General features: G+C 37.9%; 1 protein-coding gene across 1 annotated transcript in view; it reads right to left on the bottom strand.

Annotated features, from left to right (window-relative positions):
• LOC134805336 (PHD finger protein rhinoceros) overlaps positions 1-12,710 on the bottom strand; it is a 46,888-nt gene that overhangs the window by 19,897 nt on the left and 14,281 nt on the right. Inside the window, exon 3 of the mRNA XM_063778667.1 lies at positions 4,210-4,404. Coding sequence (XP_063634737.1) covers positions 4,210-4,404 — 195 coding nt within the window. The remainder of the gene's footprint in view (positions 1-4,209; positions 4,405-12,710) is intronic.

Genomic DNA, 12,710 nt, shown 5'->3' with positions numbered 1-12,710 from the left:
ACATTTTTAATCACCGAAAAGGTCTTTAAGCTACTTTTTGCGAAACAGACACGTGTAATACATAAATTACTGACTGGGATTGAGGCTACATTTCCACCAGAGATGTGCGAGGATGCGTAGCGAATGATGCGTTTGTTAAGAACCAATAGAACATCGTCCACTATAGCTGCGCTGAGCGAGTATAGGTGAAGTGATTATATTGATTCTTAACAAACACACACTGCAAAAACTCGTATTGTGCAAAGGGCTTAAACACTGGTCAAGTAAAAGTTAATAGTTTATAACGGATATGTGGAAAAAGCTATAATTAAAATCGAAATACGCTTTCATACATTCGTGGCGGCGTATTTATTTACCAACTGTTCTGTAATATCAGAGCAGAGGTTTTGAGTAAATTTAATAATACTGCACGTTACATACATTATATACGTAGAGTAAATACCGCGGGACTGCGTCGACAGCTGTTGCGTTTAAAGCCACTTACTAGGATGCTGCGTAAAATATTTACAGTACGAGTACAGTAAGCACCATAAGTTTCTCAGCGAATGTAGTGATCCAGGTTGCACAGGACCGAGGACTACACCCGAAGGGTAGAAAAAGGCTAAAGAGAGAGAAGAGAGTAGTGATCTAAAATAAACTGCACGCGCTCTTGCTCGCTCTTACGATTATGTGGTGTGATGATCTTTTTGAACACTTCACTCACTTAGCTACTTCCGCGGTGCCAATCCAACTCATGGTACTAACTAAACTCAAAAAACACCAGTAAACATATATCAGATACCTAATAATTAACGAACATTTTGAACGCTTATCTTTGCCCTGAATCTCTATGATCTGTAGAATATATTACGAAGCAGCGACTATCAATAGACAAAAAAAAAAACTCTAACAGGGTGAAGAAAAGACATCTTATTGTAAGAAAACGGAGTGAAATACGTTGAATAGTTGCATTTTTTAGATTCTCAAGCATCAAGAGGAATAATTGAAAAACTACGCAATAACAATGCTGCGCCGCCTCGAGAAACGCAATGCAAATCGGAAAAATCCTGGAACTTAACGATATTATTGAAGTACTAACAGCAACAGTTACTCAGTACTTAGTACTACTTACTTAGTACTTTTCTGTTTTGCCCTATGGTTAACTGGTAGAGAATGGTTTTAGTATGACGATCATTATGAGATATTAGACATGTATTTTGTTATTTATTGAGTTTTTTTCAAATTGACGATAGTTCTCAAATTTCTTTTTAAATTATAAATTTGTAATTTGATTATCATTGTTGACATTGTATAATTACGTTTGCATGCTAAATTATTGACGATCATAATGTAAATTCATATAGATTAGCGTAAGAATAATTTATACTGTAATTTATTCATTATGAAATAAATAAACTAAACTAAACTCATGCCTATAGTCGCATTAAGTCCGCCTGTTGTACTCTTTTTTTTGTGTGCAATAAAGTTTAAAATAAATCATTAATTAATAAACAGTCTTTACTGACCGCTAGTAGAAAAGAGGTTTAAGAATACTCAGTTAACGTCATGGACTATGATAAAGTAAACAACAAATAGATAGTGAAGGACAATGTGGCCAAATATATCGAAACACATCCTTATTTCTATACTAACAAAGGTGTGTTGCGATATATTTGGTGACTTTGGCAGTCACTATCTTTTTGATGCCGACTGTACGCATTGTATACGATAGATTATTTTTTACCTTTAATCGTAGTTCAGAAGAAAGAGTACAATGACAGCAAGTTGGAATAAATTGCGATTTTATCATTTTTTCATCTAAATGTTTATGATAAGGAGATAACCTTGTAACGTAAAAAAGTAACTTATTACATTTAGTAACGTTCAATATTGTATAATGCCGAATACTGTTGTGGGCGCACAAATACCAAATTATATTTTGTAAGCCTGAATACCAGTATTTATATTTTTGGTGGGTTTCATCGATGTTTAATCACGACTATTAGTTGAGTGTGCTCAGAGCATAAAAAGGTCAACCACGGCGTTGCATGAACAAGAGATTTCCTTTGGCAGGATTGGTCCTTAGGACCCAAGGATGGATTTAAGAAGTGGAGCCACCCAGATTTTTGATGCTGGTGGGGGGTGGGGGGGTTTTAAGCGTCGGCGACGTCTGATGTTAAATAATTGTTTAAGTTTAGGTTCTATGTCAAGTTTAGTATCACTTTCAAGTAAATCAAAGATGTAGACATAGATTTCATCTAAATCGGTTCAGCCGTTATTGATTCCCCATACAATCTTACACCTTCCTTTTCACTTTTGAGATTTTTTTTTTGAATAAAAACTATCCTATGTTCTTCCCCGGGACTCAAAATATCTCTATACCAAATTTTATCTAAATGCGGTCATTGAATCCCCATACAAATTTTCACACCCTTAAAGGATGATTTTTGAGATTTAAAGTAGGCTATGTTATTCCCTGGAACTCAAACTATCTCTGAGAGCCCCCCCCCCCCCCCACCCCCCAAAAAATTTACATCAAAAATCTCGGTGGCTCCACTTCTTAAATCCATCCTTGGGTCCTAAGGACCAATCCTGCCAAAGGAAATCTCTTGTTCACGCAACGCCGTATTTTAGGCCCAGCACCATCCGCTATATTGGACAAATAGGATCAATAAATAATAAAAGCGCGTTTGAAACATAGAGAAGACACTGCATTGAAAACCAGTTTCTAGGACAAATAAACAGTGTAATCCCGAACAGAGGGCGTGCCCCCCTTTATTCACGGGAAGGGGCATCAGAGGAGGGGGGGTTGGCGAGATGCAATATGTGTAATGTGAACCGTTGGAGTCTCGGAATAAATAGCTGTACCTCTAATTAGTGATCAACTGATCACTTGATCAGTGAAGTAAAGATATCTGAAAAGGGTGAAGGTGACTGTACAAAGTACTCTTATTAGTTATTTAGTGTCTATGTAGGTATTTGAAGAAGTAAACACAACTGAAGATATCACCTTACTTCAAAGCGATATTATAAGACTGAGTAGTTGGTGTAAGCATAACCTAATGCACATTAATATCAAAAAATGCATCCATATAAAATTCACCCGAAAACAAAATGTAACAAAGTCAGACTACCATATAGACGGTTGCAAACTAACCGAAGTTGAGAACACTCGCGATCTTGGAGTTCTTTTCGACAACAAATTAACGTTTATCCCTCACATAGAGAATATTGTCAAGAGGGCATCTAAGACTTTGGGCTTTGTCATAAGAAACACTAGATCATTTAGGCGCAGCGCAACCAAAATATTACTATATAATTAATAGTCTAGTGAGGAGTATTTTGGAATATTGCAGCGTTGTCTGGCGGCCGAATTACGCTACTCACTCATTACGGTTAGAACGTGTTCAAAAAAGGTTCACTCGTCACTTAGCTTTTCAGGCACGTGTTATGGGTAAAAGATCAATATCATATCAAAGGAAACTGCAATATTTCAAGATGGATTCCCTAGAAGACCGACGGGCGCGCTCTTGGATGCAACTTTTTTGTACAAGTTAGTGAACCACAAAATAGATTGTCCACAACTACTGACATTGCTGAACTTTCGTGCTCCATCTCGTTTCCCCCGTAACGCTATCACCCCTCTTTACGCCCCGCTAAGAAGATCAGTTTCAGGCACTAACTCTCCAATATGCAGGTTATGTAAAATTGCTAATGGTTGCTGTGACAAAGCGGATATGCACTATGACCCACTAAATAAATTTATAATATCTGTCCGAAAATATTTCCTAAAACATAAATAATTAGAAAATAAGTTTAAATTTAGAATTTCTTTAGTTGTTTACTTATATATGTTTTGCATGCGGTGTTTACCTGTAAGTGATTGTGACATCTCCCTACATGTATTAGCTTGTACGTTTTAAATGTATCGATGTCAACAATTGTTGGTGAACCTTAATAAAATAAAATAAAAATAAAAATAATATTAGGTACATCTAATTATGTAAAGATATTTTCCATGATGTCAATATCCAGAGAGGAATATGGGGACTACGTTTGTATGTAGAAGCGGCCGTCCCCTTTCCTCTTAAAGCCGACCACTGACTAACAGATATCGGCCGGTCAGTTGTTCGGAACTGTCAAATTTTTGTTCTAACTGACAGGCCGATATCGTCCGTCGGCCTGTTAGTCAGTAGTCGGCTTAAGACCCGTAAAAATCGCGGTACTCACAATTTAAACTCCTGGAAGTCCGGGGGCTTCGGGTTCTCGGTGATCCGGACCTTGGGCGCCGGCAGCGAGTCCGGGTTGACCGGCACCTGGACACCCCGCTCCCAGTCCTGCTTCCACGTGTCCGTGATCACCCAGTACTCCGACGCGGTGAGCGGCTCAGAATCCGGCAGCTTCATTGCACTGATCAAATCCTTCCTGTAAAGCGTAAGGGTGGGGTTAAGATTGGGCAGATATGTAGACGGAACGGTACCTAAACACTTTAAATGTGCGATTCGTTATATTTTTCGATCGGGCGAATTTGATTGACGCTAAAGGCCCATTTACATGGTGCGATAACTCGTATGCGAGTTTCATTACATTGCGGTATTTGATTGGTTAGGGCTGATTTAGACGGCGCGCGAGCTCGCATGCGATTTTAGTTACATTGCGGACTGTTGGTTACGTCCAATTCAACCGACCGATAAAAAACCGCAATGTTATGAACTGGTTAAGTTCTCGCTGGCCGTAAATGAGTCCTAACGCTAATGCTCAAGTCACTTTTTTTTTTCACTACATTCTACATCAGAAGAAGAAGCGAATCAGCTCGGAAGATTTTTATCTTTTCTCTCAGATAGAGCATCCCGATCCCGCCTAAAATTGTTAACGTGCACAGAAGATTACATTGCTACAGTCACAAGACCTGCTCAAATTTAGTTCAAGCTGTTTAATTGGACGGCTGATAGTTAATTTTTTATTAATTTAAAGAGATTTACTACTGCTTCGCGGGCACTTGCACCATCCGACTAACCCTGGATTAACCGGTTAAATCTGGAGTTACCATGGTTACCAGTACAATTTGACACTGGGTTAGCGGTTTAGCCCGTTTACTCCGGGTTAGTGGGATGGTACAAGTGCAAGTTGTATCATAACCATTCGTTAAATCAGTCCAGTATGGACCTCAATCAAAACAGCGGCGTGTCACCTATTTATTTTAGTAAAGCCTCGACTGCACGTTTCGATGGCCTAATTCTATTCATTAGTCTGGCTGATGAACCGGGTTCTACGGATTCTATTTACGCACGGGCGCGGCTAAAGTGGACTATTGTTTTATTCAGCATCGTTAGTTGCTATTGTAACTGCTGCTGCAACTAACCTCGGACAACACATGCACTGCACGCCCAATGTGCTTCTTTATCCCCGCTTATGTGGATAAAGAGGCACATTGCCTCTATATATTTATGTGGGGACATAGGTACAGTCACCACACACCACACGGGATTATTATACCATTTAGGGTTCTTGCTAAATTGGAAATTCTATAGCGTAAGTATTGAACTACCAATTTAGCTTGGACCCTAAATGGCACAACAATCGCGGAACGTGATGGTACATATGAGGTATCAATATCATACACGTACTGATTTGAAGATTTCGTTGATTTCAATGTGGCGCCATTAGCAGATTAGTTTTACTATTCAAACGCTTGACAATCTTATCATTACGTATAAGGACCCTTGCAGCCTTGAACGCCTAGTTCACATGTCATAACCACGGAATATAGTTCAACATAAAGAAATAAAATAAACTGCGTAAATAAGCACTATGTTTGTTGCTACGTCCCTGTGAAAACTTCATAAATTGCATTTTCCATTCAGAAAAGCGGTATTGGTTTGGAAAGTGCCGTCCGCACGAACAGTGGGTCACAATGGGCTTAACGTAAAGCGTGAGAATTATTGTTCATCACGTACAGAGATGTACCGATTTCACTGTAGTTACTGATGTGTTTGTGGGGTTACTTTATAGCACGTTTTATCAAAAGCTTGTAACTAGTAATACAAGGATGTCACTTTTTAACAGCTTTTGTTAGAAAAGGACTTCCACTTGTATTACAAGTTACAAGCTTTTGAGAAACGGGCCCCAGTAATCGTATAGCAGCGGGCATGTGATGCGGTTGCTTATAGGTTCATAACAAACTATACCACGCTCAAATACATAGAGATATATATTTCGGGAATGATAGACCTCGTTTACAAAATTTCGCTGACCCCCCTCGTTGCACAATGTACTATTAAACCATAATTATATGTGAATAATAAGGGAAATCATACCTATATCTTTTTTATCAGTAAAAACCTTTGTGACAGAACTTATGGACCGACTAACCCCCTTATTCACAAACGCGCTACAAACCTCAATTAGCTAATAATCGTTTGTCCTTATCTGTCATTTTGACATATGTATATGTAAGAAAGGGGTAAAACATAATTTAACTAAATCAGGCCCGTAAAGTTTTATGAATAAGGAGGTAAGTGTTTGACTGATACTGACAAAATTTAAGTTAGGATCGGGCCAAGCTCTCTGTGTGGCATTTGTAATGAGTGTAATGACAAAGTGTGGCAATGTCACCATTCATACCAATTTCCATTTTTTTAATGAATATATGTCATTTATAATTATTAATTAATAATACACCCTTTAACTTTGTGCTGTTCAGTCAGAACAGAGAAATCAATAAGACCTCCAGAATTGGCGCTATCATCCCTCCGCATTTACCGGACAGGCGGGCACAATCCAAAATAGGCACAATACATAAATAATCAAATTATTAGGCGTAGTGCTACAAGCAATAAGTTATACCGGGTGTGGCCTGTAACACGAGCAAAGAATTAAAACATAGATTGTACTCCTCAAACGGTGACACTTTTGTTCAACAACTTTTAAAAATTATGAAGTATTTAAACTCCCTATTTTTCATACAAAATAAATATTATCTTCAATGGACGCCATCGCCACGCCATATCATTGTGATTGACGTTGCTTGTCACGCCTTAAACATAACAAAATTCGCAATACATTGCGTCTTAGAATAAACTTTAAAGTGTATTAAAAATCAAACCACAAGTTATTTTTAAAAGTCGCTGAACAAATGTTGGTCAGTATGAGGAGTACAGCCTACAGTAACATTTTTTGCTCATGTTACAGGCCACACCCGGTATTTCGGGGATCTCAGAAACTGCTCTAACGATTTCGGTGCAATTTGCTATAATGGGGGTTTTTGGGGGCGAAGAATCTGTCTAGCTAGGTACCTCTAGGGAAACGCGCATTTCTGAGTTTTTTATACGTTTTCAGAGCAAGGCTCGGTCTCCCAGATATTATACACTTATTTAAGGTGACATATTCTGAGGGTGGAGGCTTAAGCCGGCCCCCACCACGACCGGTTTCCCATGTAGAGTTGGGCTAAGATAACTATTGACTATTGTATAGCAATTGCAATGTCAAAATTTGGCCATGTCATCAACTCATTATTAATGTCAAACTCCTATGAAAAATATGACTTTTATAAGGACCCCCCCCCCCCCCCCCCCCCCCCGCCCCTCTCTCTTTATTCTATTCAAATCGGTGCAAAGTTTGTATAGACGGACCCTAAAGCAACGGACTCCCGGATCTCGGTATTGATTGATAAAGAGTATAGTCGAAGAAATCGTGCTTACTGCTTTGATCATTTTCAAGGCAGTTTACTGAAATGAAACTAATCTTTTCTTTTTATTAATATTTATGAATGCAAAATGTATTTAAAAAAATTGCTGTGTCATACATTTTGACTGGTCTGATGTTGATATTTGTATGTTAGAGTCAATTTTTTTCGCGATTTCGGTATTGGTTCCACAGTAAAACTTGTTTAGTATGACCTACGGGGTGAATGTCCCGTAAATTATTGCAGGTAACTATAAAAAAACACCTGTACATATACTGTTTTTATTGGTATTGAACTCTAACATGGTGGTAACTACTGTGAAAAAAAATCCCACCCTTTACCATTGGTAATTAAATTGTACTGGGAATTTTCTTCCCACCTTTTACCACTGGTAACTACTGGGAATTTATTTTCCCAGTAGTTACCAGTGGTAAAAGGTGGGAAGAAAATTCCCAGTAGTTACAACTTGGTGGTAACATTTACAATCCATTATCTTTGGTATAGAGTAGCGATCACGTGCCGTCGTCCACTTTCGTCTTAACCAAAAGTTAGTGTTAATGTCAACATTAAGTTTTCGATTTAGGCAACCACAAGGCAGGCCGGCCACTGTCTCTAGACCTCTACTGTCGCTACGCGCCTACGCCGTAGCGCTACGAGCTTACATTTACCATTCGCACTTGCTAGACCAATCGTAAGATTTGTAAGTATAATAGCCACCACACTTTGCTGTTGTATTTGCAAGAATGACTGATAGGGTGGCATAAGCAATTTTAACTATCTTCTGTCAAGAACTCGAGAAATTTCCATCAGTAGAAAAGAGCGGGAAATTTAAAAAATCTACGTGGGAAGAGTTATCATTCCATAGAATATCGCGCCTTTTACTATTGACATACTTGTTCGGCCGACTTTAAAAGCCAAATCGTAGGACTGATTTTACGTTATGCATTCGAGCGGCGCTTCGAAGGTTACCATCATCAAATCGATCCTAAGAGTGGAACAGAAAAAATGTAATGCATTGGTACTCTTTAAATGTGTGTTATGGAGGAAGGTCGCATATGAAATGCATCTATGTCACTGACATTCTATTTATGAACTTGAATAAGCCGGCGAGGATGAATGTTTTAAAGCGTGCGCGTAAAATCAATAACTTGGTAATTTGTGAACTTAAGAAACAAGAAGGAATTTTATTTGATTGTTAACCTTTGGAAAGTTTGAACGCCAAGAACACCAAAAGGCGTCATAACAATCATAACTAGTCGTGATCTCAGCGCCATGAACTTATGTACGAGTATATAAGTGTTATGGCGTACGCTGTCAAAGTAACCTTCACACCTTTCAAGTAAGGTTTACATTAGCTCGCTTGCGCCCGTCAAATTGGCGCGTGAGTGATGTTTTTGTTTATGGGGTAAAGCGTTCAAAGGGTTAAAAGTGCTAGAAAAATTTGCCCAATTTTACCCACCATACTTTTAGGTTTTCGTCACATTTGCAAAAACCGATCCTAATCTATAATGTGTTAAACTGGCCATAAAGTCTCCCGATGTTGTTTTGGCACGTTAACAGATAACAAAGAAGAACATTAACGTGAGTTCACTCCAAACATATGTACAAATATGTAAATTGAAGATTAATAAACATTTAATATTAATAATCAAAGATGTCCATTAATGTGATTTATCAATTGCATTTACGTACGAGGTACCTATGTAAAAACTATCTCCAGTAATTTGTAAATATCATAAGAATTCATTGTAAAATATGTAGAAATTTGGTCACGAGTCGTTTTATAGGTACATATATAAGTATGTCACGAAGCGAAAAATTTAATGAATATTAAATATTTAAAAAGTTTCCCTCAATCGATAGAACTTTATTTCCCATAATAGTTTCTGATACGCCGTCCAAAATCATAACAGAAATGCCCACGTGTACATGTAGCAAGCTTAACTGCTCAATCTCTATAATCTTCTCAGTAGACAATCGACCCCAGCAGCGAAGTTTCACCCCAAAAGTTCGCGACACCAGTGAAACCAAAAATGACGTGAGACTGACTTTTCGCATTAAACATCAAGAATACATACTGCTCCATAGCGGCGTGGTATGATCTCCGAATACATGATTCAAATCACAAGGAACGACCACATTCAGCGGAGCTGAAAAGTTGATAAACACTAGTGATTAAATTGTGAAAATAACAGGTGGGTGATCGGGGGTGCGCAGCGCATCCGGGGCGGGGGGAGCGGCGGGGACCTCATGGCTGGTCACAGGAAATGCACCAAGGCCGTGCAGCAGGCGAAATGAATTGCATTTGCTTTAAGGGGGACCCTAGTTCGATACGGCCGGGATTTTGTATTATTGACGTCACCAATGTTATGATTTGCACGTACACAAGTGCGTAATGCGTCCGTAGGGGTGCACCGGCGCGGGAAAGCGATTTAGCAGCGGCTGGGTACAGTCGGCGCCAGAAATAGCTAAGCGAACCAACACAAAATTAATTTACACGCGATTTTTAAAAGAGAGAGAGAGAGAGAGTGCACTTGTACTAATCTGTACCTATTTATTTTAAGCTATTTTAGCTGTTGTAAGTTCAAACAACCAGTTGAATATGATCTGAGTGAGTCACCCAGGTGATTTTTTTGGACGGTATATCCGATCCAGCACCATCTTTTGGCTAATTTTAGTGGACAAATATTATATATTATATTTAACCACTAAAATCACCCAGGAGATCGTGCTGGATCTAATTATCTAATAAGACATTTTAGTGAGCCGCACAAGTGACCTAAGGGTTATATCGCGGTACACGCCTGTATTGTCATGGCATTAAAGTGTATGTTCAATTGGTCAGACATTGGAGCACATTACTCGCTGAACGATCGGATTTAGCACTTTCGCCTCTGGATGAGGTCCAGTGATGTCGAATGTACGAACACATATTTATTTTGAAATAACAGCGCAAAGCAACAAAGGGTTGTATTGAATAGAATGATAATATAACACAACAGGCAGCTTCAAAATAAACTTATTAACCAAAAATAAATACTTCTACAGGTAAACAAAATGTATATATATTTAAATTATTGGCATAGAAAATGCTATTAGAAGTAATTTCATAGACAAAAAAAAACAATTTTAAATTAATTAAATAAATCTTGAACTACCACGCTAGAAACGTTAATAACTGAAAAAGCTTTTTTCCATGGCCAATATTTAATTAAGCGAAGTGTGCGTGGGTTTCAGAAAGTAGGAGAAGAAACCTTCAGTAAAAACCAGGCAATTATTAATATACCTGTTATAAACACTACACTAAGTAAAATAAGTTTAAATACACTCAGGAAAAATTAAACTTAACCCTTTTCCAGACGCAGCACGATTTCGACCACATACGCGCCAAAAATATTTAACTTTAGCATTCCGATTTAAGGTTCAAATTAGATTGCACTTTCGGGAAATATGACTTCTTTCCAATGAATCATCAAAGCTGGATTATTTTGATTTTTTTGGGAAAACGTTGTAGATTGAAAAGGGTTAAACATACATTTAGGTAACTAAATTACACTTTTCTAAGAACCATCGCTGATATAGTGACTGCATACATTGCAGAAAAACTCAACTACTGAAATCGGTCAGCCCGTTTTGTATACACGCAGTCACGCACATCAAAAAAGTTCGATAAGTTCCGAAATTTTCAGGCAAGTTTCATAGGAAACAAAGAGAATAAAGTCTATAGAGACGGATTGTCAAAGTAAATGCTGTAAATTTACTGCCATCTTTCGACAGAACATAAAACTGTTAGAACGCCATTTGACTTTGATCCTTATTCTTTCAGTGATATGTGTTAACTTATTAAATATTAATATTCACGCCATCTACTCGACTATAGGCCAAAGGTATGATTCCATGTTTTCGAGCGATGGCGCCACAACTTTCAACCTATGCTCGAGTAGATGGCGTGAATATTAATATTTAAAAAGTTAACACATATCAGTTAAAGAATAAGGATCAAAGTCTAATGGCGTTCAAACAGATTTAATCTTCTGTCGAAAGATGGCAGTAAATGAACTGTAGCTACATAATTTACCATGACAGTAACTCTCTTCTTCAAATCCTCTTTGATAGGAAATAAAGGAAGAATACATAATTTCAATCTCCACAAAAAAATATGATAAGTTTCCGAACTTTTCCATGTGAAAATTTTGCAACTTTAGAAACTTTCCGTCGTTTGGAAAGATTAGTACGCACGAATAACCTCTGCCCTAAACCTCTGAGGTCTCCAAACTAGCTCCGATCTAGGATCCGGCCCGCGAGCCCTTACTAACTTTAGGCCGGTGGCGGCCTTTGGAACTACGAATGCATTAGTTTTGTACTCTGTGGCAAATACAAATACGTATTTCGATAAAAGCACGTTAAGACAAGGCATATGGTTTTCGATTGAAATTTTCATATCAAAATAATTTTCATTTGTAAAATTCGCTGGTTGAACAACGAAAGCGTGGTGCTTAACTAATAAAGTCCTACTTAAAATAAAGCTCGTATCTTAGTATCGATGCAGTACTGAGATACGAGCTTTCTATAATGTTTTTCAAACTCGAAGGGTCGGATGACACCTGTCATCTCTATATAATGTATAAATTAAAAACGCTAAATTCGGCAAAATTGTATTGAAATGACATGACGTCATCGTACCCTTCGAGTTTGAAAAATATTATAAATGTAGCAGATTCACTATGTAGTTTCATTTGTTAACTGGTAAAATGATAAATGTTTGGTGAAGATTTTCTTACTTGAATAGATTTGCCAACTTATGAGCTTGTACCGTTACCATAGCTGTAGGTATACTTTCAGTAGACACTTGAGTAGGTATACTGTATAATTTTATAATTTATGTAAGGCATAACATATCCAGCAAGGATAGAGTAAGACGTTTATATAACTCAAACTCCTATAGACGTGTGCATCACAGTGGTCCATTAAAGGTGTCAAGTGGACCATTTACCTATCAACGTTAGTTGTACTAGGGACCGTTATGCTGAAACCACAGACTTTTACC

This window comes from Cydia splendana, chromosome Z (genome assembly GCF_910591565.1).
Source record: "Cydia splendana chromosome Z, ilCydSple1.2, whole genome shotgun sequence".
NCBI classification, from domain to species: domain Eukaryota; kingdom Metazoa; phylum Arthropoda; class Insecta; order Lepidoptera; family Tortricidae; genus Cydia; species Cydia splendana.
Note: the sequence above shows the minus strand (reverse complement) of the source record. Positions and strands in the feature narration are given on the sequence as shown.